The sequence below is a fragment of the Neovison vison genome, chromosome 5, assembly GCF_020171115.1.
Source record: "Neovison vison isolate M4711 chromosome 5, ASM_NN_V1, whole genome shotgun sequence".
Classification (NCBI taxonomy): Eukaryota; Metazoa; Chordata; class Mammalia; order Carnivora; family Mustelidae; genus Neogale; species Neogale vison.
In genome coordinates this window covers 83,580,756-83,607,824 of record NC_058095.1, presented here as the reverse complement: position 1 = coordinate 83,607,824, position 27,069 = coordinate 83,580,756, and the positions used below count along the sequence as shown (strand labels likewise).

General features: G+C 40.6%; 1 protein-coding gene across 3 annotated transcripts; it reads left to right on the top strand.

The window, feature by feature from the left end:
• On the top strand, positions 1 to 27,069 carry EEF1AKMT1 (EEF1A lysine methyltransferase 1). Of its 3 annotated transcripts, XM_044249395.1 has the most exons (6): positions 1 to 85; positions 12,430 to 12,592; positions 16,130 to 16,212; positions 22,660 to 22,940; positions 24,826 to 24,968; positions 25,346 to 27,069. In XM_044249395.1, the coding sequence occupies exons 2-5, from the start codon at positions 12,449 to 12,451 to the stop codon at positions 24,960 to 24,962; spliced, it is 645 nt and encodes a 214-aa protein (XP_044105330.1). In that variant the 5' UTR covers positions 1 to 85; positions 12,430 to 12,448; the 3' UTR covers positions 24,963 to 24,968; positions 25,346 to 27,069. The 3 variants fall into 3 exon arrangements, with proteins under 3 accessions (XP_044105330.1, XP_044105331.1, XP_044105329.1); XM_044249396.1 differs by lacking the exon at positions 25,346 to 27,069 and having other exon boundaries at positions 16,133 to 16,212; positions 24,826 to 24,999; XM_044249394.1 differs by lacking the exon at positions 25,346 to 27,069 and having other exon boundaries at positions 24,826 to 24,999.

The window sequence follows — 27,069 nt, the reverse complement described above, 5'->3', positions numbered from 1 at the left end:
GCAGCACGGCCCGGCCCCGCCCGTTGTCCTATCACTGAGTGACTGCGCACGTGTGGCTTGTGAGTGGAAGATCCCGGTTGCCAAGGTGGGGTAGTTTCTGCGCTGTTCAGCGGCTTCGGAATCGATTGTGGTTCTTTTTCTCTTGTGACTCTTTCTCCAGTGCAGTGGAAGAGGAGGGGTTTCAATTTGTGGTGTCTGGGGATGGCTGCCGCGCTGAGAGGGGAACCTGGTTGCTGTTGTATGAGACCCGGCCTCGTGGGCCCCGGCCCCGGAAGGTCCGCACGGCTGGGCTTAGGCAGTCCAGGTGCGGGGAAGAGTCAACCCCCAGGCCAGGGCAGCACGAGAACTCCCCTCCGATCAGAAACGGAACTGGGGCCTACTGCTATTTACTTCATTGTCCCGGACGTTCAAGCCTCCGCCCCTGTCTCCTGGGGCCTTAGGAGGCAGGTCTTCTGCTGGGCGCAGGGTGTTTAGTGGCGTAGACCAGGCCCCAGCTCCCCGGGACAGGCGGGAACACGGGAAACTTAGCGGTTACTAAAGGGCAGTAGCGTCTCCTACAGGGATCACAGTAAGGGACCTAGCTGGGATGGGGGACACTTTGCAGGGGAAAGGGAGGATGTGTAAGATCAGAAGGATATCTTGACAGGGGTTGTGATTTCGTGGAGGTACACAAAGCAGTTCGTCGTGTTGTACGTTTATGATCTGTATTAAACTGTAGGTAAATTTTACCTTTTTTAAAGTTAATTTCTTAAAATAACAGGATAAATAGAATTTTAGAAAACGAGAGGGAAGAAAGCATCTTAGGCAGGGTAACTACGTATACAAAGATGAAAATGAAAGATTTTGGCCCTTTTCTGACAGTAAATGGGATTAAGGATAGAGTCGTAGGGCAATATGCAAAACTAATTAGGAAACATCTAGGCCATTCTTACCCATTTTCAGAGGGAACCTTACAGACTACCTCAGATTTCCCTTCCCTCCCTCCACACCCCCTACCCATTTACTCAGGCTCTGAGATGAGCCCTAAACCTGGGGGTTTTTCCTAGTGCTCTTTCCACTGAATCACACTGCCTTGACTGAAATAGCTTGCAGATGACAATATGAAACTGTATGAATTTATACAGTGGGGCAGGGAGTGGCTTGCTTTAGTAAATTTAATATATGGAGATTGAATTTTATATATTTGAAGTGTAATTGGATTTACACATTACTTTTTAGGATTAAATTAGTTACTTTGAGTTAAATACTCTTTAAAGAAATAGAAAGAAACCACAGTCCATTAGGAGCCTGCTAATCCCTACTGATGCTGTAAGTTAATGTTTCCAGCCCTTTGTTCATGCTGTTCCTTCTGCAGTCCTCACTCTTCATCTTTTCTTCTCCCTCAAGGCCAAGTTAAAGTGCCTCCTGCTTCACTTCTGTTCGCCCACTCATGCTCTTCATTCTGATCCCATTGCACTAACGGTGGTGAATGGCTCTTTTCTAATAGAGGACTCACCATATTATCACAATGATTTGTCTTTTCCTCAACCATGGCACTGTAGACATTTGAGGTCAGGTAGTTCCTTGTGGAGGGTTGTCTTATAAATACATGGTATTTGCCAGCATTCCTGGTCTCTACCCACTAGATACCAGTGTCACCCCCCGCCCCACACACACACACACTCTTCTGACAACCAGAAATTTCTCCAGACAGTGCCAAATACTCCCCTTCTGGGGCAGGCAGCGGGGGTACAAAATCCATGAGAACCACCATTCTTATGTATGAGCCATATGAGACTCAGCATCAGTTTAATAATATGACATAGCACTTCCCAACTTTTCTGGACTTGAAAATCTCTTTCACATCAATTTCATAAACCCACTTAAAAACCATTGTTTTTAAGCAATGCTAAAGATACGATAAAGTGGTGACTTAAGTAAAAAAGTGAGAATATTGAAACCAAAGTTCATTTCATTTAGTCTGTAGCAATGTTTATTACATAAGCAGATTTAAATTTCTCCCACTTAACAAGTGATGCAATCTTGAACTCACTTTATTAAGGTAGAAAACAGTCTATGATTGCTAAAATTGCAGCCCCTTCCACTCTCCACATGTTCCTCTATTGATCTTACTATCATCCAACACATTTTACTGCTTATAGTCTGTGCCTCACTGGAATATAAGCTCCAAGAGGACTGGGACTTTGATTTCCATCACTAAGAATACGCAGTACCTCAATAACTGATTACCAAATGAATGGATTTGGTCAGCTTTAATGTAATATTTTATTTTGGAACACAATCCATACTAAGCTATAGATTGGATAAATTGCCTATAAATTGGAGTATAATTTGCAGTGAAAGTAGACAGTTTTCTTAAACTGCTTTTTAGAATTTTTTTTTAAACATAAACTGGTTTCTTTTTATGGTTTTCAGGTTTTATTTCAAGCTGCAGTTTGAAAGCCCTTCTTCACAAATGGAGCTGTGGAAAATGCTTAGTAATAGTAAATAAAAATTCAAATTTTCCTGTCTATATCAGGGATAGATGTACGTACATGTGCCTATACAATGTACATGGGTGTGCATACATACATATATGTATATACATATACATATGTATATACACTAACACACACATACTTTTTTTTGTCCTTTACCTCTTCTAGACAGTAGCATAGTGTAGCTTTGATCAGGAACTGGTTGTATACTTCAACTCTGCCAGGAGATGCTGGATTGTGTGAAAAGATTCTTAATCCTGAAACACCAAACCAAAATGAGACCTTTTAGTAGGTTGCAGATCAGTTTGCTATGTTTTCTTAGTCTCTCTTGGTTCGGCATGCACAACACACTAATCTTTGGAATTTCCCCCTGGAAATTCTCCAGCCTGATAGCTCCTGGTATGCTTTCCTAAAAATTTATTCTTTGTGCTTTTTGCAGTAAACTAAAATTGCTCATTTAAAGTCTTCATACCATTGCTCCGTGGGACTGCTGCAGACCCCTCTATGTTGATTTAAATTACTTTTATTTTAAATTATAACCTCAAAGGCAAATAATTCATCCTGCTGTCTGCATCATCTGTTCACCACAGATTCTTCCACATCTACAGAACTTAATACATTTCTCAAATTAAATATAAACAAAACTATAAAACAACAAAATTCAAATTAGTTCATTGCAAACATTATTTTATTGCTGAATTAGTAGGCAGTTCTTTTGAGATTATTCCTAATCTACTTGAAACTGTATAATGCATCAGTTCTTTTACCAAACACTTGTTGCAAAGTCTATGTCCTCTACCTTCAGTGCTCTTTTTCCTTTCTTTGCCTACGGGAGAACTTATTCCCCAGAGTCATGACAACAATATAATTTAATTACCTTACTTAACCATCCATTGATATCCATGCTAATAACATTTCCCTCAATATTTTTATTGTGATAATATACATGTAACATAAAATTTACCATCTTAACCATTTTTAAGTGTACAGCTCAGTAGCGTTAATATATTCAGCACTGTTGTGCACCAACTGCCACCATCCGTTTCCAGAACTCTTTTCATCTTCCTGTAAAACTGAAACTATACACATTAAACAGCTTCCCATTTCTCCCATCCCCCAGCAACCACCATTCCACTTGCTGCCTTTATGAATTTGACAGTGGAATCATAGAGTATTTGTCTTTTTGTGACAGGCTTTTTTCACTTAGTATAATGTCCTTAAGGTTCATCCATATTGTAGCATGTGTCAAATTTATTTCCTTTTTAAGGCTGAATAATATTCCTTTGTATGTGTATCCATTCATCTGTTGATAGACACTTGGTCTCTTAGATCATGTAGAAAACAAAGAGTAGAGTTATAAATTGACATTACAATAAAAGTAATAAAATTACTTTCATAATTGCCCATATATTTACCTTTATGAGATCTTTATTTCTTCTACATACGGCTTTGAGTCACTGTCTAGAGTACTTTCTTTGTTTCTTTTTTTTTTTTAAGATTTTTTTATTTCTTTATTTAACAGAGAGAGAGATCACAAGTACGCAGAGAGGCAGACAGAGAGGGGGGAAGCAGGCTCCCTGCTGAGCAGAGAGCCTGATGCGGGGCTCGATCCCAGACCCTGGGATCATGACCTGAGCCGAAGGGTTAAGCAGAGGCTTAACCCACTGAGCCACCCAGGCGCCCTGTCTAGTGTACTTTCATTTTAACTAGAGGACTCGCTGTACCAATTTTTGCAGGGGTAGTCTAGTGGTAACGAACTCCCTCAACTATTGTTTATCTGTGAATGTCAGTTTCTCGCTCACTTTTTTTTTTTTAAGATTTTATTTATTTATTTGATAGAAATCACAAGTAGGCAGAGAGGCAGGCAGAGAGGAGGAAGGAGGCTCCCCACTGAGCAGAGATCCCGGTGCAGGGCTCGATCCCAGGACCTTGAGACCATGACCTGAGCCGAAGGCAGAGGCTTTAACCCACTGAGCCACGCAGGTGCCCCTCTCCCTCACTTTTGAAGGACATTTTCATCAGATAAGCGTTGTTGGTTGATTTTTTCTTTTTTTTCTATTCAGCACTTTTTAAGTATATCAGTCCACTCCTTTCTAGCCTCCAACATTTCTTTTTTTTTGTTTGTTTGTTTTTTTTTTTTTCAAGATTTTATTTATTTATTTGACAGAGGGAGATCACAAGTAGGCAGAGAGAGAGGAAGGGAAGCAGGCCCCCTGCTGAGAGAGAGCCCGATGCGGGACTCGATCCCAGGACCCTGAGATCATGACCTGAGCCCAAGGCAGTGGCTTAACCCACTGAGCCACCCAGGTGCCCTAGCCTCCAACATTTCTGATGAGAAATCTACTAATGATCCCTTTTGGTGATCCCTTTTATGTGACAAGTACCCTGTCTTGATGCTTTCAAGATTGTATTTTTGGCTTTCCATAGTTATTTTTATTATGTGTGGGTGTTTTGAGTTTATTCTACTAAAGAGGTCATTAAGCTTCTTGGATGTTTATAGTTCTGTCTTTCACCTAATTTGGGAAGTTTTCAGCCATTATTTCTTCAAATAATTGCTTTGTCCCTTTTTCCTCTCTTTCTGAGACTCCCACAGTGTGTATTTTGGTCTACTTGGTATATGCCCTTAAGTTCTGTTCACTTTTCTTTATTCTTTTTTTTTCTTTCTTTCTTTTCCTCAAACTTAGTAGTTCTAATTATCTTATCATCAGGTTTGCTGATTCTTCTGTCTAATTTGCCTTCGAATTCCTCTAGTGAATTTTTCATTTCAGTAATTGTAATTCTTAGCTCTGGACTCTTTAAGTTTCTTTTTATGTTTCCTGTCTCTATTGATATTCCCATTTTGTTCATACATCATTTTCTTAGCTTTTCCCACATCTTCCTTTAGTTTCTTTAACATGTTTTAAAGTCTTTCTCTAGTAGATCCACCATCTGATCTTTCTCAGCTATGGTTTTTCTTGATTTACTTTCTTCCTTTGAATGGGCTATACTTTCCAATTTCTTTGTATGCCTTGTGATTATTTTGTTGTTGTTGTTGAAAACTGGTAGTAACTCTGGAAATTAGATTCTTCCCCTTCTCAAGGATTTACTGATTTTATTATTGTTCTGTTTATTGTTTTGGAGTTTTGATGTTGTAGGGCTGTCTGTGCTGTGTATCAGCCTGTGGTGTAAACTTAAGGTCTTCTCAGGTTTTTTTCTGAGCCTCTACCTCTTCCTGGGAAGATTTTAAGTGACTTTCTAAATATGTAGTTCCTTTTTATAATGATCTTGTCCTTAAATGTTTGGCTTCCCAAAGGAGAACAAGAGAAAAATAAAGTGAAGAAAGAACCGCTGGCCCGGGGCGCCTGGGTGGCTCAGTGGGTTAAATCCTCTACCTTCGGCTCAGGTCATGATCTCAGGGTCCTGGGATCGAGCCCCACATCGGGCTCTCTGCTCAGCAGGGAGCCTGCTTTCTCCTCTCTCTCTGCCTGCCTCTCTGCCTACTTGTGATCGCTGTCTGTCCAATAAATAAATAAATAAAATCTTTAAAAAAAAAAAAAAAGAACCGCTGGCCCTTTAAATCCTCTCAAAGTTTCTTCAACTGGAGGTGGAACTAAAGACCACAGTGGGAGCCTTACCCTAATGGCTGCTTGACTGTGTCTGTGCCTCCATATGCAGGAGCAGCTGTTAGTGATCAGTATACAGATCCCCAATATTTGAAGGACAGAGCCCTTATTCTCTACCTTGTTTCCCACAAATTGCATACAAACTACTCCTGGGACTTTGTGTGCTCTTAAGCTTTGTATTTGTTTATTTGGCACCAGCTAGTTACAGGGCCAAACTAGTGGCCAGAGTTGTTTCCGTCTTCCCTGCAAACCAGTTTTCATGGGCACGTCAAGGTCATATCACAAACCTCCCAACCACAAACTATAAAATGTGTGTTTTTACTTTGTGCCCAACAGGGTACATCCCCACCTAATTTCTTCCCACCCACCTTAGCAGTAAAGACAAGAGTTCCAGGTCTCTCTCTGCTTCTTTGTCCCCACATGTGACAAGTTTTGTATGGCCCTTTATGGTGCACTATGCCTCTCATTTCTAGGGAAACTGAATAATAAACACTTCTTGTAAGGGCATTGATCTCTCTGTGCTCTCACTCAATCTCCTTCATATATTAGGACCAAACACAAAACAGAACCCTGTGCACAGCTTCCTGACACAGGAATAAGGAGTGGGGGATGGGTAACCACCGCAGAGCTAAGTGCCAAAACTGACTGAAATTAATTGTACTTGAGCCTTCCTTTGGAAGTTGAAAGCCTTTAAATAAACTCTACAGTTCTAAAATAGTTACATCAGACAGATTGTACCAGTACAGCTGGTCTAGTCTTCCCAGAATCCTCTAATAACCTTTATACACACCCTTTTTCGCCATTCATTCCCATGAATACCACTTAGACATTGTCAACTCTCAGAACAGTTTCATCTCTTTCTGACCATTTTATGTTGAGGATACAAAATGGTGGATCTGCTGCATGGATGATTCACTGTGTTGCCTACAGTTGTTACAGTGATAACTATATTTTATCAAATCTGAGATACTATGGATTATAAGAATACCATCACTTTAAGAAAACATGCCCACAGTTAAATTTATACACCATCATTTTTAAAGTCATATCCTGATTTTAAGTTGTTAGAATGAGAAAAAAAATAGGTGAGGGATACTTGGACCTCAGTGTATTAGTTTTGCCACTTCCTATGAATTTAAACATTTCAAAATATGAAGTTTAGAAATGAGAATTGGGTCAGAAAGTAGGAATATCCTTAAATGCAGAATATCTGATTCTTTCCAAATAGAACTGATGCCAACTTAAATTATTAACCAGCTTAGAGTACCAGTATCCCTACATTCTCATCAGCATTTCCATTCTTTCGATTTACTTGTTTTATCTGCCCAAGCTTATTTTGGCCATTTGTTTCTAATACTGAGGATATAGAAACTAATCAAAATATTGGTAAGTGGTTTAGTGCTATGATTTGTTTGATGTTCATATAAACAAAGCTTTAATCCCCCCAAAAAAGTGTAATTGTACACAGATGTTTATAGTATTTTATTCACAATAGCCAAAAACCGGAAGCCATCTTAATTTCCTTCAATGAATGAATGTTTAAATAAATTTTAGGACCAGTATATCAATTTCTATTTAAACTCATAAGTGCATGCAGGTGCATGCACACACACACACACACACACACACACCCTGCTGCTTGGATATTTTGAATGTATTGATAAATCTGGGGAGAATTTACACCTTAATAATACTAATTCTTCTAGTTCATGAGCGTGGTATGTCTCTCCTTTTACTTAGGTCTTCTCTAATTTCTTTCAACAGTGCTTTGGAATTTTCAGTATCGAGGACTTACAGTCTTTATGTTAAATACTCTTAAGTATTTTTTATGCTATTTTATAGGAAATTGCTTTTAAGCTTAATTTCTGTTTATTTGCTGTTAGAAATGCAATTTACTTCTCTGTATTGATCTTATACTCTTAGACTTCAATAAACTCATTTATTAATTCTAGTAGTTTTTGTTGTTGAAGTTGGTTATGCTTCCTTAAAATTTTCTGAAAATAAACTTTGTCTTAGAATAGTTTTAAGTTTACAGAAAAATTGGGAAGATATCAGTGAGTTCCTATATACCTATACCCAGTTTTCCCATTATTAACATCTTCTACTAATAGGGTACGTTTGTCACACCTAATGAACAATATTGCTACATTATTATTAACCAAAGCCCATACTTTATTCTGATGTCCTTAGGTAATACATAGGCACTTCTTGGCAGTGACTGTTGTGTTTTTCTTGTTTTTGATGACTCTTAATCGGGGTTTGTCTGATTTTCGTTCATGCTTACACTGGGATTATGTGTTTTGGGGGGGATTATGTGTTTTTTGGAGGGGAAGACCATGAAGTACTGTTTTCATCACTGTATATCAAGGCTACAGGCCGCTGATAATGAATTATCACCTTTGATCACCTGGATGAGAGTAATGTTTCCTTAGGATTTTCTCTGTAAATAATCATGTCTACAAATAGGGGCATTTCTTCCTTTCCAGTCTTTATGCTTGCTTGTTTTTGTTTTGTTAGTTTGCCTTCTGGAATTAATGAAAAGCCAGGATAATTTTAAATGAAAGTGGTGACAGTGAATATCCTTTCCCTTGTTCCTGAGCTTAGAGAGAAAGCATTTATTGTTTCACCAGGAAGAAAAGTATGAAGCTTATGTGTTTTGTAGGTGCCGTTTATCAGATTGAAGTTCCCTTTTATACCTAGTTTGTTCAGTTTTTAACATGAATGGATGTTGAATTTTGTCAAAAGCTTTTGTAGTATCCATGCAAATGATCATATGGCTTTTCGCTTTTAAACTGATAAACTAGGGGGACGCCTGGGTGGCTCAGTGGGTTAAAGCCTCTGCCTTTGGCTCAGGTCATGATCTCAGGGTCCTGGGATCGAGCCCCACATCCGGCTCTCTGCTCAGCAGGGAACCTGCTTCCTCCTCTATCTCTGCCTGCTTCTCTGTCTACTTGTGATCTCCCTCTGTCAAATAAATAAATCAAATCTTTTTTAAAATAAAATAAAAATTAATAAACTGTTAAATTAGGAGTCCGAACACTTTTTGTAAAAAACCAGGTAATAAATATTAAAATATTTACTAAAGTAATAACTTCTTATAATAACTTATGATAATAACTTATCATAAAAACAACTGTAAGACATATAAACCAAAGGGTGTGGCTGTGTTCCCAATAATCTGATTTGCAAAAAAAAGCCACAAGCCTGATTTGGAATGCAGTCCAGAGTTTCCTGTTTGCTTGATCAAACTTGAGTCAGCCTCCTGAACCTTCTAGGCCCATCCGTACACTTCTTTGTAAAATCTAGTTTTAGCAAGAAGTTTGCTAAATCACTTTCACCAGAAACCACCATCCCTCTCTGCCTCTGATATCTGATCACCCTCAATCAGGAATTGAACCTGGTTGTATACTGACATGTTTTTATGTTAGATTTAATCTGGCTTCATTAAACAAGTTGGGAAGTACTCCTTCTCCTCTGTTTTCTGGATGATAAAATTATCAACATTTCTTTTTAAATGCTTGCTAGAACTCATCAGTAAATTTTCTTTTTTTTTTTTCTTAAAGATTTTATTTATTCATTTGACAGAGAGAGATCACAAGTAAGCAGAGAGGCAGGCAGAGAGAGAGGAAGGGAAGCAGGCTCCCTGCTGAGCAGAGAGCCCCATGCGGGACTTGATCCCAGTACCCTGAGATCATGACCTGAGCCGAAGGCAGCGGCTTAACCCACTGAGCCACCCAGGCGCCCCTCATCAGTAAATTTTCTCAGCCTCGAGTCTTCTCTTTGGGAAGGTTTGGTAATAAAATTAGTCTATCTTTGATAAATATAGGTTGATATGCTTCTTTAAATAGTTTAATTTTACTTGTTTTTGAACTTTCTATAAATATGTTATAGTGTTTATACCTTTGCTTTGCTCCTTCTCTTCCTAGAGGGGTAACTGCTTGCTCATAGAGGGTTTATTTATGTTCCTAGATTAAATTGTGTGACCAGATGTTTTATTAACAAGACTTTACAGGTGAGTGTTTGATGAAGAAAGGAAAGAAGAAATCAATAAGCTATTTATACTTCATGAAAATACATTGGTTTGTCAGTAGTTGATACATACAGGTTTTTGGTTTGGGTTTTTTGTTTATTTGTTTCGTTTTGTTTTTTGTTTTTTGGTTGTATTTTTGGATCCTATGTAGAATGGCTAGCTCTTTGATTTTGAAAAGTAGAACAAAAGCAGCATCTAGCAGGCATTTCTCATTTAAAAAAAAAATATATATATATATATATTTATTTATTTATTTAAAGAGGGAGCATGAGTGGAGAGGCAGAGGGAGAGAGAATCTCAAGCAGACTCCATACTGAGCCCATCAGGGGGCTGGATTCCAGAACCCCGAGATCATGACCTGAGCCGAAACCAGGAGTCAGAGGTTTAACTGACTGTACCACTTAGGCACCTTGGCATTTTTCATTTTAAGTGGCTGCTCAGCATCTCTTGAACCCTTTTCCTAAGCCTGGTGAATTTGCCAGGTTCGAATGCTATTTTACCAGCTGCCCTTGGTGGCGTAGGCAGGAGGCCGAGATTGTCAATCAGGTACACCTCCATAGGCCTTGGAGGAGGAAGGGAGCATGTGACGAAGCTATTGAATAATCTTTGCTGATTTTCAACACATCCCTTGCTGTACACTTTGGGCATATTTTAAAAAGCAAATAAGATGCTGTTTTTATGCTCTTAGAAAAAAAAAACTTATCTAACTTTTGGCTTAAAAATATGTTTGGTACTGTGTAGTAAAGAATTTGACCTCAAAGAGAGGTTTGAGCTTTGCCAAGGCTCTTGGGAGGTAACCTGTAAAAACGTAGACTGTCCCAGGTTGTGGGAAAGTCTTCGTTATTTATTAGGGCCATGAGGCCTTATCAACCCTACCTCCTGGTTGGGACAGCTGGAAACTGACTTCATCCAGGTGGGCTATCATTCAGTCACTCATACCAACACAGTGAAACCTTAATAATAGCTGGACACTTCGGGGCGCCTGGGTGGCTCAGTGGGTTAAGCCGCTGCCTTTGGCTCAGGTCATGATCCCAGGGTCCTGGGATCGAGTCCCGCATCGGGCTCTCTGCTGAGCGGAGAGCCTGCTTTCCTCTCTCTCTCTCTCTCTGCCTGCCTCTCTGCCTACTTGTGATCTCTCTCTGTCAAATAAATAAATAAAATCTTTAAAAAAAAAATAATAGCTGGACACTGAAACTCTGCAGAGCTTCCCTGGTTGGCAGGACTCCATGCATATGATCCCGTATCTGCGCCAGGAGGGTGATGCATCCTGAGGGCGATGGGAGCTTCCTGTTTGGAGCTCTTCTTGACGCTGCCCTGTGCATGTCTTCCTTTGGCTGGCTCTGATTTGTATCTTTTCCCTGGAACTGTGAGTACAGTTGTTCTCAGTGAGTTCTGTGAATCCGTCTAACAAATTACTGGACATGAGGGTGGTTTTGGGACCCCCCCCCCGAACTTGAAGTGGTCAGGAGTCTTGGGAAGGCTTTGCTGTCTGAACCAGAGCTGTGCCTTAATCTCCCAGTCTGGCTAACTCCATTGGTACCACAAGAAGTGGTACCTGGCCATCAGTTCCTGCAAGACCCCTTCTTTTTCTCCCTCCCTGTGTTTTACTTCTTCCCCTTCTCCTTGTCATTCCTTTAAATTTCCATACCTCTTTCTATTCCCGTCCTTTATCTGTCCTTCACTTACCCTATTAATAACACCCATGAGCCTTAGATCACCTGAACAGTGACATTCAAACTCAGAATGATCTCTGATTCAGGGGATCTACTGTGAAATGTCCACATATGGCTATTGGGGTGGCAGAAGAAAGCAAAATGTCTTTTGATATTTATGGTAAAAAATTTCATTCTGCTAGGAGTCTTAAAAATACAAGAATCTCATTTGTAGGGGCGCCTGGGTGGCACAGTGGGTTAAGCCGCTGCCTTCGGCTCAGGTCATGATCTCAGGGTCCTGGGATGGAGTCCCGCATCAGGCTCTCTGCTCAGCAGGGGGCCTGCTTCCCTTCCTCTCTCTCTCTGCCTGCCTCTCTGGCTACTGTGATCTCTCTCTGTCAAATAAATAAATAAAAATCTTAAAAAAAAAAAAAAGAATCTCATTTGTAAAAACTGAATATGGATAAAAGAAAAGCCTGCATTTGTTGAGCTGTATTTCAATAGGCGACCTCTGTAGATGTTTGATCTCAGAAATTTTAAATATGAGTTTCTCTTATAAAACCCACTTCCAGTTTGGACCTTTGCCATGAGATAAAAAATTTCTAAATTGTTATTTGATGGGAGAGGGGAAAAATACCCCCACAATACCTTTGCTTATTTATTTGCAGATTATAGACGATTTGTGAGATGAGTGACTCTGATGATGAAGATATCCCCCAGCTGTCTTCCCATGCCTTAGCAGCCCTCCAGGAATTTTATGCCGAGCAGAAACAACAAAGTGACCCAGGCAGAGATGATAAATATAATATTGGAATAATAGAAGAGAACTGGGTAAGTAAATGCATTCCACATCCCTCCGAAAGTATGGGTGCGATGCCGATTCCGTTCTTGTCCACACCTGTCGGTCCTGCCCTGTGTTTGTATCCTACTTCATATCAGTGTCTGTCTCACCTGCGCCTCAGAAGCTGATAGCCTGTCCTGGGAGCTGAGACAGAGTGCAGTCCATGATCATCTAAGACAGCATAAATGCAGATTTTCCTGGGTCTGACCATCAGGCTAGTTGGTGGTCAGATGGGGACAGAATGTTCATTTGTGACCAACACAAACTTGTGCTTCCTTCTTGTACATGGACGGTTCCTATTGGTTTTTAAATTTTTTTTTTTAAAGATTTTATTTATTTATTTGACAGAGAGAGATCACAAGTAGGCAGAGAGGCAGGCAGAGAGAGAGAGAGAGGGAAGCAGGCTCCCCGCTGAGCAGAGAGCCCGACGCGGGACTCGATCCCATGACCCTGAGATCATGACCCGAGCCGAAGGCAGCGGCTTAACCCACTGAGCCACCCAGGTGCCCCAGTTTCTATTGGTTTTTGTGGAGCCCAGCATCCTCATAAAAGGGGTAAAATATATCATTGCAGTAAATAGGGTAACTAAACTTAAGCATGCAATGAAAAAAGATGAGTGGGAGTTCTATAGAAGATATTAATAATTTCTGGTGCATAGAATGTATTTTAATTATATTTTTGTGGTCTAAATAAAAATAGGAATTAAAAGAAAAAAAAAGTGAGTTGAGGGAAACCAACCTAGGATGGAGCCTGGCAATTTAAATTTTTGAGGGAGATAGCTGAGAAATAGATGAAGCTTGTATTTTCTCTCTGTGCGCACCCCTCAGTAATGGATATGCGTCTCTCTCTGTCACTTTGGAACTAGAAGGAAGGTTTTGTATGCCTTTTTTTTAATAACCTTTTTATAGCCTATACATTTTGTGTCAAGTTTGGATCTCTTTGACTTGTATAAAATTCTCCTATTTACCATCTGTTTGAAACTGACTGATAAAAATATTTCTACACTAAATTTTCTACCAACACAAAAGCCTTTTTCTCACAGTTTCCCTTCTTTACGTGTCTTTGTCTTCTGGTTTGATGCTTCTGTAAATGTCAGAGACTTGAAGTACCTCATTCTTTTCTTTTCTCCCTGCTTAATGTTTGAAACACTGTGTGTTTTTTTCTGATTTTAAAAGTAATCCATGGTTGTTGTAGAAAATATATAAAAATATGAACACAAAAGTAAGTTATTCCTAATCCCACTACTTAGAATTAAGTATTTTTATAATTTTGATACTTTCTTTGGTTTGGTTTGTTTATCAAGTTGAGAAAATTTCTTAGGGACCAAAAAAAAAAAAAAAGGAGAGAGAGAATGATGCAAGTATTGGAAAGAAAACATTATAAAACTAGAGAATAAATTCAAGAGGCTCAATATTTAACTAATTGGAGTTAGAAATATTGAATTGAAAACAAAGGGGAGAGGAAATCTTCAAAGATTAATATTAGAAAATTTTCCAGAACTTCAGATCCTTACTAAGACACATGGTTACATGACTGAAAATTCTGTATGCAGGTGACAAGATCTTAGAACCTTCCAGAGGAAAAGCAGGCCACCTACAAAGACTCAGGATGAGTCACATTGCACTTTTTGATAGCTTTGTTAGAAAACTAGAAAAAAGTGGAGCAATGTCTTCAGTATTTGAAGTAAAATTTTGTTCAGCCTAGAATTCTGTACTCAGCTGAGCTATCAAACATGAAGATAAACTAAAAAACATTTTAGAAATGGCAAGTCTCATGGCATTGACCACCCATGCACTGCTTCTCCAAGCCTGCCAGAGGATGTGGAAGAATTAGAGGTGAGCTCAAAGAAACAAGCAAATGACACATGTATTAAGTCTAGGAAAAAGAAAAGGTAACGTACTAGAAGGAAATGGTAGCAAAATATGTTACTTGCCCCCACAGTAAACACTGACTGTGATTTTAACCAAAACAGGTTATAATTATATGGGGAGGTGAAGGGTAGGAGAGGGTGTGCATGACAGAGTGAAATTCTCATCTGCCATAATGTAAAGTGAATTAATCAAGAGATAGCATTTAGAGACACCTGGCTGGCTCAGTCCGAAAAGCATGGGACTCCTGATCTTGGGGTTGTGAGTTTGAGTCCCACACTGAGTGCAGAGATTACTTAAAAATAAATAAATAAACTTTAATAAATAAAAAAGGAGCATTTAAAGCATAATATTTGGAAATGTGGGAACAAATGACAGAAGACCCAACACTTCAGAAGATGCTTTTGAGGAGTGGGGGCAGGGACTCTTGTTTTTCTTTGTAAGTTTAGTAGTGCTTTTGACTTTTAAAGCTATCTTCATACAGCACACTGAATAAGAGAAAGACTTTTATTTTTTAGAAGGGTATGAGGAGAGCCAAAACACACAGCTGTGCTCTGACAATGCTGGAGTAAGAGAGAAGGGCAGCTCGGTAGCCAACTGCCAGAAATAGTCACCCACCTCCCAGTGCAAGTCGAGCAGACCCCCCTGCATATCCTGTGTATTAGGGGCTTTCCTCCAGCTTCTTAAGCACCCACTGAGCCACCCATGCACCCCACTTTTTCTTTTTAAAAAGTAATTATTCTTTGAAATTATTTTACAGAAGGCTCTAATTAAGCCCCTGAGCATCAGGGGCTGCTGACATCACAAAAGGAGACAACCAATCAGTGTTTCTGCTGATGGAAGAACACACTTCCACCTTTGTGTGCTTCTTGACTAAAAACTAAATTTGAGTCTGATTAAGCTTCTAGATTCAATTACCAGTTAGCAGCATATGTTAACCAACACCACAGGGATGAGGACAGCAAAACCCAGTCTGTGATCCTTTTTCTCCTATGCCTGGCCTCAGCCTTTACCTTATGAATGGTTCCTAAGTTACTTGTTTTTTCTTCAAGGGGTAAGTTGTTTGTCATCTTGCTCTTTGTCTTTCTTTCTTTCTTTTTTTACAACAGCTGTCATCTATTCAGCATTCTTTGGTGCAGTCTTACAGGCTCAGTGGGTGCTTCTTAAGCAAAGAGAGGTGGAGCTTGGCATTTTCCTGCAGCTAAGAATGGTTAGACACAGACATAGTTCATTTATATCCAAATGAATAAGTACATTCTGTCTTTGGAAACGTTTATCCACCTTGGTATTTTCTAGGTCAACAGTCACAAAATGTGCAGAATAAAACAGATGTCAGAGAAAAGTAACATAAAAAGTGTGTGGGGAGGTGCCTGGGTGGCTCAGTGGGTTGAGCCTCTGCCTTCTGCTCAGGTCATGATCCCAGGGTCCTGGGATCCAACCCCACATCGGACTCTGCTCAGCTGGGGGCCTGCTTCCCTCTCTTTCTCTCTGCCTGTCTCTCTCCCTACTTGTGATCTCTGTCTGTCAAATAAATAAATAAAATCTTAAAGAAAAAGAAAAAAACCTGAAAAAAATGTGCACACTGATATGGTAGATATAAATTAAAGGACAGCATTTATGGTGGTTCTGAAATGACTTTGACTCATTGCTCTGATCCAGCAGCTGAGCCAGTTTTGGTACAGTCAGGACACTGCTTTGCGACTTGCAACAGAAGCCGTTGCAGCTGCTGGAGAACGTGGCAGGTAAGATCCAGAGTTGGTCTCTCTTTTGCCTTCTGATGTTTGAAATGGCCTTCCTTGTTGAGCAATGGTTTGTAAGAAGTCTGAACCCTAATCTGCAAAAGCGGTAAGCCGTGGTTTGCAGAACATGACGAATTAAGAACTGCTCCAGGACTGAGTTTAGGGACACAGAAATCCACTCATAAGATATCCTACCTCTGATATTTATTTGTGTTCTCTAACCTGTTTCTTACATTTATACCCCTAAACTTTGCTTTAAAAGAAAAAAAAATCTTTATGTTTGACTTTTGAAGTTTTAAGAATATAGGTTTTCAGAGTGCCTGGCTGGTTCATTCGGTGGAGCATGCAACTTTTTTTTTTTTACTGTTTGTATTTTTTTTTAAGGATTTTGTTGATTTATTTGACAGAGAGAGATGACCAGGAGGCAGAGAGGCAGGCAGAGGTTGGGTTGTGGGGGAATGCAGGCTCTCTACTGAGCAGAGAGCCTGAAATAGGGCTCGATCCCAGGACCCTGGGATCATGACCAGAGCCAAAGGCAGAGGCTTTAACCCATTGAGCCACCCAGACACCCTGTATTTTTTTTTTTTTTTGGCTTAGAATTGATACATTTATTTTTTATTTATTTTTAATTTTTTTAAATTAACATATAATGTATTATTAGCCCCAGTGGTACAGGTGTGTGAATCATTAAGCTTACACATTTCATAGCACTCACCATAGCACATACCCTCCCCGATGTCCATAACCCCACCACCGTCTCCCTACCCCCCCACCCCCCAGCAACCCTCAGTTTGTTTCATGAGATTAAGAGTCTCTTATAGTTTGTCACCTTCCCGATCCCATTTTGTTTCATTTTTTCCCTCCCTATCCACCATGACCCCCCTTCCTGCCTCTGAAATTCCTCATATCAGAGAGATCATATGATAATTGTCTTTCTCTGATTGACTTATTTCGCTCAGCATAATACCTTCTAGTTGCCTCTACATTGTTGCAAGTGGCAGGATTTCATTTTTGATGGCTGCATAGTATTCCACTATATATCTATACCACATCTTCTTTATCCATTCATCTGTTGATGAACATCTAGGTTCTTTCCATAGTTTGACTATTGTATACATTGCTGCTATAAACATTCAGGTGCAGGTGCCCCTTTGGATCACTACATTTGTATCTTTAGGATAAATAGCCAGTAGTGTGATTCCTGGGTCATAGGGAAGCTCTAGTTTCAACTTTTTGAGGAACTTCCATGCTGTTTTCCAAAGTGGCCGCAGCAGCTTGCTTTCCCACCAAAAGTGTAGTAAGGTTCCCCTTTCACTGTATCCTCATCAACATCTGTCATTTCCTGAATTGTTAATTTTAGCCATTCTGACTGGTGTGAGGTGGTATCTCATTGTGGTTTTGATTTGTATTTCCCTGATGCCGAGTGATGTGGAGCACTTTTTCATGTGTCTGTTGGCCATCTGGATGTCTTCTTTGCAGACATGTCTGTTCATTTCTTCTGCCCATTTCTTGGTTGGATTCTTTGTTCTTTGGGTGTTGAGTTTGAAAAGTTCTTTATAGATTTTAGATACTAGCCCTTTATCTGATATGTCATTTGTGAGTATCTTCTCTCATTCTGTCAGTTGTCTTTTGGTTTTGTTAACTGTTTCCTTTGCTGTGCAAAAGCGTTTGATCTTGATGAAGTCCCAGTAGTTCATTTTTGCCCTTGCTTCCCTTGCCTTTGGCGATGTTTCTAGGAACAAATTGCTGTGGCTGAGGTCGAAGAGGTTGCTGCCTGTGTTCTCCTCAAGGATTTTGATGGATTCCTGTCTCACACTGAGGTCTTTCATCCATTTTGAGTCTATTTTTGTGTGTGGTATAAGGAAATAGTCCAGTTTCATTCTTCTGCATGTGGCTGTCCAATTTTCCCAACACCATTTGTTGAAGAGGTTGTCTTTTTTCCATTGGACATTCCTTCCTGCTTTGTTAAAGATTAGTTGACCATAGAGTTGAGGGTCCATTTCTGGGCTCTCTATTCCGTTCCTTTGATCTGTGTGTCTCTTTTGGTGCCAGTACCATACTGTCTTGATGACCAGAGCTTTGTAATAGAGTTTGAACTCTGGAATTGTGATGCTGCCAAATTTGGTTTTCTTTTTCAACATTCCTCTGGCTATTCGGGGTCTTTTCTGGTTCCATATAAATTTTAGGATTATTTGTTCTATTTCTTTGAAAAAAATTGATGGTATTTTGATAGGGATTGCATTAAATGTGTAGATTGCTTTAGATAGCATAGATGTTTTCACAATATTTGTTCTTCCAATCCATGAGCTTGGAACGTTTTTCCATTTCTTTGTGTCTCACTTTCATGAATACTTTGTTTCCTGAGTACAGATTCTTTGCCTCTTTGGTTAGGTTTATTCCTAGGTATCTTATGGTTTTGGGTGCCATTGTAAATGGGATCTACTCCTTAATTTCTCTCTCTTCCGTCTTCTTGTTGGTGTATAGAAATGCAACTGATTTCTGTGCATTGATTTTATATCCTGACACTACTGGATTCCTGTATGAGTTCTAGCAGTTTTGGAGTGGAGTCTTTTGGGTTTTTCACAAAAGTATCATCTGCAAAGAGTGAGAGTTTGACTTCTTATTGCCATTTCAGATACCTTTTATTTCTTTTTGTTGTCTGATTGCTGAGGCTAGGACTTCTAGAAACATGTAGAATAGCAGTAGTGATAGTGGACATCCCTGCCAGAGCACACAACTCTTGATCTCAGGGTTGTAAGTTCAAGCCCCGTGCTGGGTATAGAGATTACTTTTAAAAAAATTAATAAGAAAAAGAATACATGTTTTCTGTTTTGTTATTTCATCATCAGAATTTTGTATGTATATAATTTAAAGCCAAATGGTGCTGCAAGGCTTGTTAAAAAAAAAATGAATTGCTTATTGCCCCCTGGTGTGCTTCCCTTCCCTCTGCTCCCTTTCAGTGGATGCATTAGATATTTACAGCCGTATTTCTCAATACCTGTTTATATTGGCACTTCTTGATCTGTCACATGTAGACATTATTTCTTGACTTCTTACTATGGAGTGTGACGATTTAGCTCTCTCTCAAACTCCACACATATGCATGCTTTCTGTCTATATTCCTGATTTATGTCTTAATTTTGGTGAGAACAGGGTTTATATTATGCCACCACAAATGTCCCTTAAAGCTGAGCCTTATACTCTTTCTTTTCTAGTATGATTTTTCATTTTCCTGAAGACAGTAATTCTTACATTTTATGTGTATCTGTATTCATATCATGAATTAATGCTCAGGCTCTCTTCCAGTTATGTGAACCTCCTATCCATTAATGCAGACATGTTTCAACTCCATGAAAAAAGTCACTTCTGAGGCTTTACAAACTGCTCTTACCTAGACTAGTTGATTTCTAGCTTTGCTGTCGGTCTTACCTTGGTATCTCCCTTCACCAGAGCCCTTTTACTTCTCTTTTCCTCTGGATTCCTGTTTCCTGTACTCCAGTTCTTAGTGTACAGCCTTATCTAGGTTGGTACATCCTTCGATAGCTTCCACAGAAAAGGTGCACTGGAGGAAAAGGTTTAAACCTTTCATATATGTAAGCACTTTTATTCTGTCCTTCCTCTTGACTGTGTTGGTGTTGTTGGGTATCTCTTCTAGGTTTTGAGGGCATTGGCTCACTGCGTCTGGGTTTCTGTAGGCGCTGTGAGAAACCCAGTGCCATTCTGATTTCTTGTAGGAAACCTGTGTTTTCCTGTCTCTGTCCACAGCAAGCTTCAGGTTTTCTCTTATTCCCGTCCTTGGTGCCTTGCTGTGGCGCTTTCACCTTCTGTACTTTTTATTTTCTTCTTTCCTTTTTTCTATTTTCTTAACTCAGGCCCTTCAGTTTGGGGAAAGGTTTCTGCCACAGTTTTGGAGGCGTGGGTTGGGGAAGAGAATCCTGGGAACGAGTTTCTTCTTTATTAGATAGACTTTCAGTGAATCTTCCTGTTTTTAGCCCCGCCTTCTCCCCCAGGTCTTTCCTGAGCCTTTGGGGGTGCCCTGATGTAAGCCAGGATGCTTCTCAGCTTACCTGGCTGCCAGTTTAGGACTTGGCTTGTTGGGTCTGCTGAGCCAGATTCCACCTATCCATTTGCTTTTATGCTTCTTAAGGGGTTTTTGGTTGGTTGGTTGGTTTTTATAGTTTTGGGTCTTCTCTAGAGTTCTCTTTGCTCTTGGCAGTTCATGCTTAAGCAACAGGATGAACTTAAACTTATGTTTTATTTTGTAGGCTTTAATGAGGGAGCAAATGTAAATGAGTGTGTTATATCTGCCATCTTTAACTGGAAGTCCTAAGTTTTTCATTTTGCTTCTCTTTTTCTTTTAAATTATATGTAGATGCTTATCAGCTTTTTCTTAATGACAGTGTTTTTACACATGCTTTCTTTTTCTCCATTAATGTATGGGCGTTGGAGGAAGTTTTTTATTTTCTCTGAAAGGCATCTTCAGTATTTTTAGGAAGTGTGTCATAATATTCCAAATTAATAATAATGGTAGCATTTATTGAGCTCCTACTGTGTGCCCTGTCCACTGTATACATGCTTTATAGGGGGTCATCCCTTTTGATGATCCATTATACTCTGCATTATAAAGAGAAACTCTGAGGCTCCCCAGATGGTGTCTCCTGTGGAAGATCACCCACAAGCAAGTGGCAGAGCTGGGTCTGCTGCAGGATAAACACTGCAGATATTGTCTCCCCCAAGTTTATCACCATTCCACTCTCAGTCCCTCTTGCGTCTCAGACCACTTTCCTTTAGCCCTAAGTACAGCTCTGAAATTTCATGGTGGAGATCTGCTGGTGACAAACTCTCAGATTTCGATTGTCTGAAATTATCTGTCTCTCACCCTCTTTCTCAGAAGATACTTGCATTGTGTGTTTAAGCCAGGGCCACTGCTTGGTATCTTTGAGCACAATGAGGACATCATTCCATCCTCTGCCTCTCTGTGGCCCCCAGAGCTCTGGCAGCAGCCTGAGCTGGGGGTTCTGATGGCCCTTGTCTGTTTGGGCTGGGACATGCGTGTTTCTCACAGAAGTATATGTGACAACAGACACATAAAAAAATACTCAACATCACTCGGCATCAGAGAAACAGATACTGTGAAGGTTGTGGAGAAAGGGGAACCCTCTTATACTGTTGGTGAGAATGCAAACTGGTGCAGTCACACTGGAAAACAGTATGAGGGTTCCTCAAAAAGTTGAAAATAGAGCTACCCTATGACCCAGCAATTGCACTGGTAGGTATTTACCCAAAGGATACAAACAGTGATCCAAAGGGGCACCTGCACCCCTGTGTTTATAGAGCAATGTCTACAATAGCCAAACTATGGAAAGAAGCCAGATGCCCAACAGATGACATTCAAAAGAATGAAATCTTGCCATTTGTAATGATGTGGATGGAATTAGAGAGTAGAATACTAAGCAAAATAAGTCAGAGAAATACAAATACCATGTGATTTCACTCATATGTGGAATTTAAAAAACAACAGCTGAACATAGGGGAAGGGTGGGAAAAATAAAATAAGATGAAAATTGAGAGGGAGACAAACCATGAGACACTGGACTCTAGGAAACAAACTGAGTGTTGCTGGAGGGAAAGCGGGTGGAGAGATGGGGTAACTGGGTGATGGGCATTAAGGAGGCATGTGATGTGATGAGCATTGGGTGTTCAATGAAACTGATGAATGACTAAATTCCACCTCTGAAACTAATAATAATAAAAGCGTAGTTTACACTTATTCCTTGAGTATCTTGCAGGGTAATGATATGTACCATTCCATTTTATTAGATGTACCGCAATCAACTCAGTAATTCAATATTTAGGTTACTTTTAACTTTTTGAATAGTTGGTTTTAAAGTTAAATGTTGGAGTACTACCCATTTGTAAACTAGGGACTGCTTATAATGAAACAAATTCTTTGATTTCCTTATATAAAAAAGAAACAGAAATTCAAAGTAGCTTTTTGGCACTGATGTTGAATTTTACGATATTTTATTGAGGCAACTGTTTGGGGTTTTTCTCTCTAGATTATGAATATTATAAATTAGCTTCAAAATATTTTAGACTTAAAGTATTGGAAATAAATATTAAAACAAGGACCAACGTGAAAATAACAAGCAAATTTAAGCCTTGGGCTAACTTTCTTCCTAATGTGTTCCTAATGTTTTACATTTTTTACTATAAAAAAGCACAGTTATTCTTTCACATACCTTAAAATTATGAGTTGCAGAATTTTTAAACACCAGATTCCTTAAAAGTGAGGTAGTATAGTTTTCTTTTGAAATTTACTGCCTTTACATTAACTTGCACTCCGATTAAAATCTGAATGCAAGGACCTGTATTGTCTTAGAGAAGTAGTTGTTACTTAACACCATAAGCTATGGATCTTTCAGGAGTTTTTTTCCTTTTCTTTTCTAGAATAGCCTGTGTGAGCGCCCCCAGTGTTTACCAGAAACTGAGAGCCCTACACAGAGAAGACATTTCTGTATACATCTTTGAATATGACAAAAGATTTGCCATATATGGAGAGGAGTATATCTTCTATGATTACAATAATCCATTGGATTTACCTGAAAAAATTGCCACACACAGTTTTGACATCGTAATAGCGGATCCCCCCTACCTTTCCAAGGAGTGTCTCAGAAAAACGTCAGAAACCATCAAGTATCTGACTCAGGGCAAGATTCTGCTGTGCACAGGTAGGTACGTCTCAGGAACAACGACCAGATATTCCAGCCTTAGGTTTCAGGAGCTGGAAGAGATCTCAGAACTCAAAGCCTGAATCCATCTCCTGTGTGACCCTACACAAGTTGCATAACCTCTCTGTGCCCGGATTTCCTTATCTGTAAACTGGGACTGGTAATATGTCCTGCCTTTCAGCATTGCTGGAATTAAGTGATATGATAAATGTGAGATGGGGTCTGGCATTTGGTGAGTGGACTATGTTTTTTTTACTCCTTCTCATCAGGAATAGTAGCAGTATTTGATCCAGCCTCTCCACTTGCTGAAAGAGAAACATGGAATCGATAACATTAAAATGAATTGCATAGGGTTACAGAACTAGGCATTGGATTAGATTTATTTAATCAGCAGAAGATTTTCTTACTGGTGAGAGTCATGCATGTACTTTCTAAGGTGGATATACAGAGGGTTGGTGGAGAACTGGCATGTTAACTCCTGGTCAGTTATGTTGGGGGGCTGTTGTCCAGACCCCGGGGTGCCCTTGGGCTGCTGATGCCCCTCAGGCTGGGCAGGAAGCTGGAGCTGCAGGGAGTCTGTTTCCCATTGTGTTGGAGAATTGTCAAGAAGGTGACTTTTTCTCCCAGCTCATGTTTACTTAAGGCTTATTAATTCAGTAGTTGTTTGCTAGCCATCTGTGTTGGCTGACAGGCTGGTGCTCTGAGCTCATGGACCGTACCTTCTAGTTTTAGGGGATAGGTCAAAAACTTGCAAAACAGACAGAAGAAACGAATGACCAATTCTGGTAAGTGTAGTGAAAAAATGAAAGAATCAGAGAAGGGTGGGGCAGGCACTGAGACTGACCAGTGCCCTTAAGATGGGGCTGGGAGAGAGCTCTTGGAGGAGCAACATTCCAGTGGAGACCTCAAGGGGCACCCCCCTGGGGTGGGAGGGGGGAGGGAAGAGATTATAATTCCAGGAACCAGAGTCAGAGCCCCCTGGAGTTTTCCTCCTCCCCCTGGTTCTTGGAGGGATGTAGGGAGCACAACCCAGCACTGCGCAAGTGCAGGGAGCATCGCTGGAGTGGGAGGAGGGGCAAGAGGAGCCCTACAAGTGATGGACCCTGTTGGGGCTATCCTTTAAAGGCAGCAGCCCCCAATGGACAGGACCCAGTTGGCCTAAAGGAATGTGCTTTCACTTTGTGCTGAAAGGGATTGAAGGGCAGAAGTAGAAGCAGGCCCCCCATTGAGGGTATATCCAGCAGAGAAAAGACATGGTGGGGACAAGGTATGACAGTAGAAAGGAGGGCAGGGAATGGAGTAAAGATACACTTTGAGATCAAAGTGGAAGAACTCACTATGCTCGAGATGTGGTGGGAAGGGAAGAATCTAGGATGAGTCCTGGGTCTCGGGCCTGGGCGGGCTGGAGAAGTACTTCCTGCAATGCGGTGTTCCAGGAGAGGTGCTCCGAGGTCCGCGGGGCATGTCCACAGTGGGGCCACATGCCAGGCAGCAGGTGAGATACCGGAGCCCTCAGCCAGAAGCTGGTGTGAATGTATTCCCGTGAGTTTGCAAGGTCAGGTATTACTGAGAAGGGGGGTTCACTAGTTCTTAGTAATTATTTTTGCTTATGTTACTTTGTGGAATATAACTTCATTTCTAAATTTTTCTAAGTATCTCAGTTTTGCAGAAATATGAAAACCATTTATTAAATGAAAAAGGGAAAAAGTAGGTAATTTGCAAATGTGTTGAAGTAAAAAGGGATATATCCAGAATTGACCTTCCCCTGTATTTGCTGAGCGATATTGTCAACTTCACGTATTCTAGTCAAGAATCCCTTCACTGCTGGCGATGGCATTGTGGTTGGCATTTCAGACTTTGGGTTCACTGGGTTTTTTCCCTTCAGGTGCGGTCATGGAAGAAGAGGCAGCAAAACTTCTTGGTGTGAAGATGTGCAAGTTTATTCCAAAACACACCCGGACCTTGGGAAATGAGTTTCGCTGTTATGTGAATTACGATTCTGGGCTAGACCGTGAAATCTAAATGCAGGTAGTAATATAATATGGTAAAGGATCCTGTACGACATTTCTCTCTTATTATTTCCTTGGTAGACTGAAGTTATAACCTCCGCCCCTCCCCTGCGAAGTGGGGCTATCCCTGGCCTAATTTTCAAAGTAAAGAATATAGGGCGCCTGGGTGGCTCAGTGGGTTAAGCCGCTGCCTTCGGCTCAGGTCATGATCCTGGGATCGAGTCCCACCTTGGGCTCTCTGCTCAGCAGGGAGCCTGCTTCCCTTTCTCTCTCTCTCTGCCTGCCTCTCTGCCTACTTGTGATCTTTCTCTGTCAAATAAATAAATAAAAATCTTTTAAAAAAATAAATTAATTAAATAAAGAATATAACTTCTCACTATGACTTCCTGACTGCAGGTGCCTCTAGAGCTCGGGATGCTTTTGCCAACTTGAATCCATTGAATTAGAGTGGGAGAAATCTTAGAACCTATCTAAAGTCTGCTCTCCTCTCCTATGAATACGTAAAAAACTGAGGTACAAACAGCTTAGCAGCTTGGCCAAGACCTGAATTAGGACCTAGGCCTCTGCCTCAGGTCATCTGCCCCCTTCAGATGGGCCCATTCTGACTCCACCCAACGGCCTGCCAGTTCTTCACAGCCACTTTCCTGGGGTGTCATAGGACTTGTGAAGGGGCCCATCATCTGCTCCAGCGCCTCAAGGAGGAACAGCTTGTCTCCATGAGAGAAGTTGATAATCCTTAGAACTAGTATCTGAAAGCCTCCTGGATGTTTCCTCCTCTTCAAGGCCCAGGTGCCTTCTGCACACATAGCCCCTGCACCCTCACCAAAGCCACAGAAAATGCTCCAAGCCCCCGAGAAACGGAAACTGCCATCTACAAACCAGACGCTACAGCAGAAGGAGGTGAGAAGCATGCTAGACTATTAGATTTCAGAAATGAGACATCATTCATCCCCACCACAGAACAGTAATTACTGATACCTGCAACTTGGATTTCAAGACCTTGTCCTGAGTGACAGAAGCCAGTCCCCAAAGTTTCCATACTTCATTTCCATCTATGTAATATTCTTGAATGGTGAACAGATTGGTGGTTGGCAGAGGTTAAGAGGCGGTCCAGTCCAGGGAGGTGGATGGGTGGGCCCAGAAAAGGGAGAGCTTAGGGAAGCTGGAACACGTCTGCCTCTTGTTTGTGCAAAGCTTACACACAACTCCACAGATGGCATTACACGGCCCATGCACTTGCACACACATGAGAACTCTGAGTGAGGTCTTTGGGCAGTTTGCAGTGTCCAGCTCCTGGTATTCTGTGCTTGGTTAAGATGTTCTCATTGTGGGCAAGTGGTAAAAGACACAAGACCTCTCTGTAGTGCTCTTGCAATTTCCTGTGAGTTTAGAATCATTTCAAAATAAAATATAAAAAGGGGGGGGAATAACACTTCCCTACCTCAGATGACTTGCTTTGCTAACAAAACATGAAAGGAAGTGCCAAGCAGAGCTTTTATTTTCTGACATGACTGCCAACGATTTTCCACACACAAGCGCTCTGGCTGTCCAGGTGCTTGAGTGAACGGTGGGCCTGCAGTGGATGTGGGGAGGGAGCAGGAAGTCTGCTCTTGAAAATCAGAGACTGTGGGATAGTTACTGCAGTGAAAACCCAGCCTGTCCTGGAGAGTCTGGTACCCCGGCACCTGTGCTCAGGAAATGGGGGTAGGGGGAACCTGCTTCCTGTCTGTTCGTTCTTACCCTCGATGGTCCTACTTTGGGATAATTTTCAATTTACTTTAAAAATCACTTGGTATTTTTATGAGACATTTATATTTTATCAGTATGTCAGCACCTGGCACATGTGAAGTATTCAATAAATGTTCTTTAAAAAATACCCCCTTATTATTTCTTCATGAAGTCAGTTCACTAAAAATTACTTAGGCCAGTAACAAATTTTAGTAACATGTCTGGTAATGTCATGTGTAACTTAGGAACTGTGGGCAAGTAGCAGCCTAGAAACAGAAAATTGTAGTTATCCTAGAAGTCTAGCGTTTAGATGAGGAGAAAACTTATTTCTTCATGGAGGGTGGGGGAGGGAAGGACCAAGCTCAACTCATTAAATGTTTGTATAATAATAA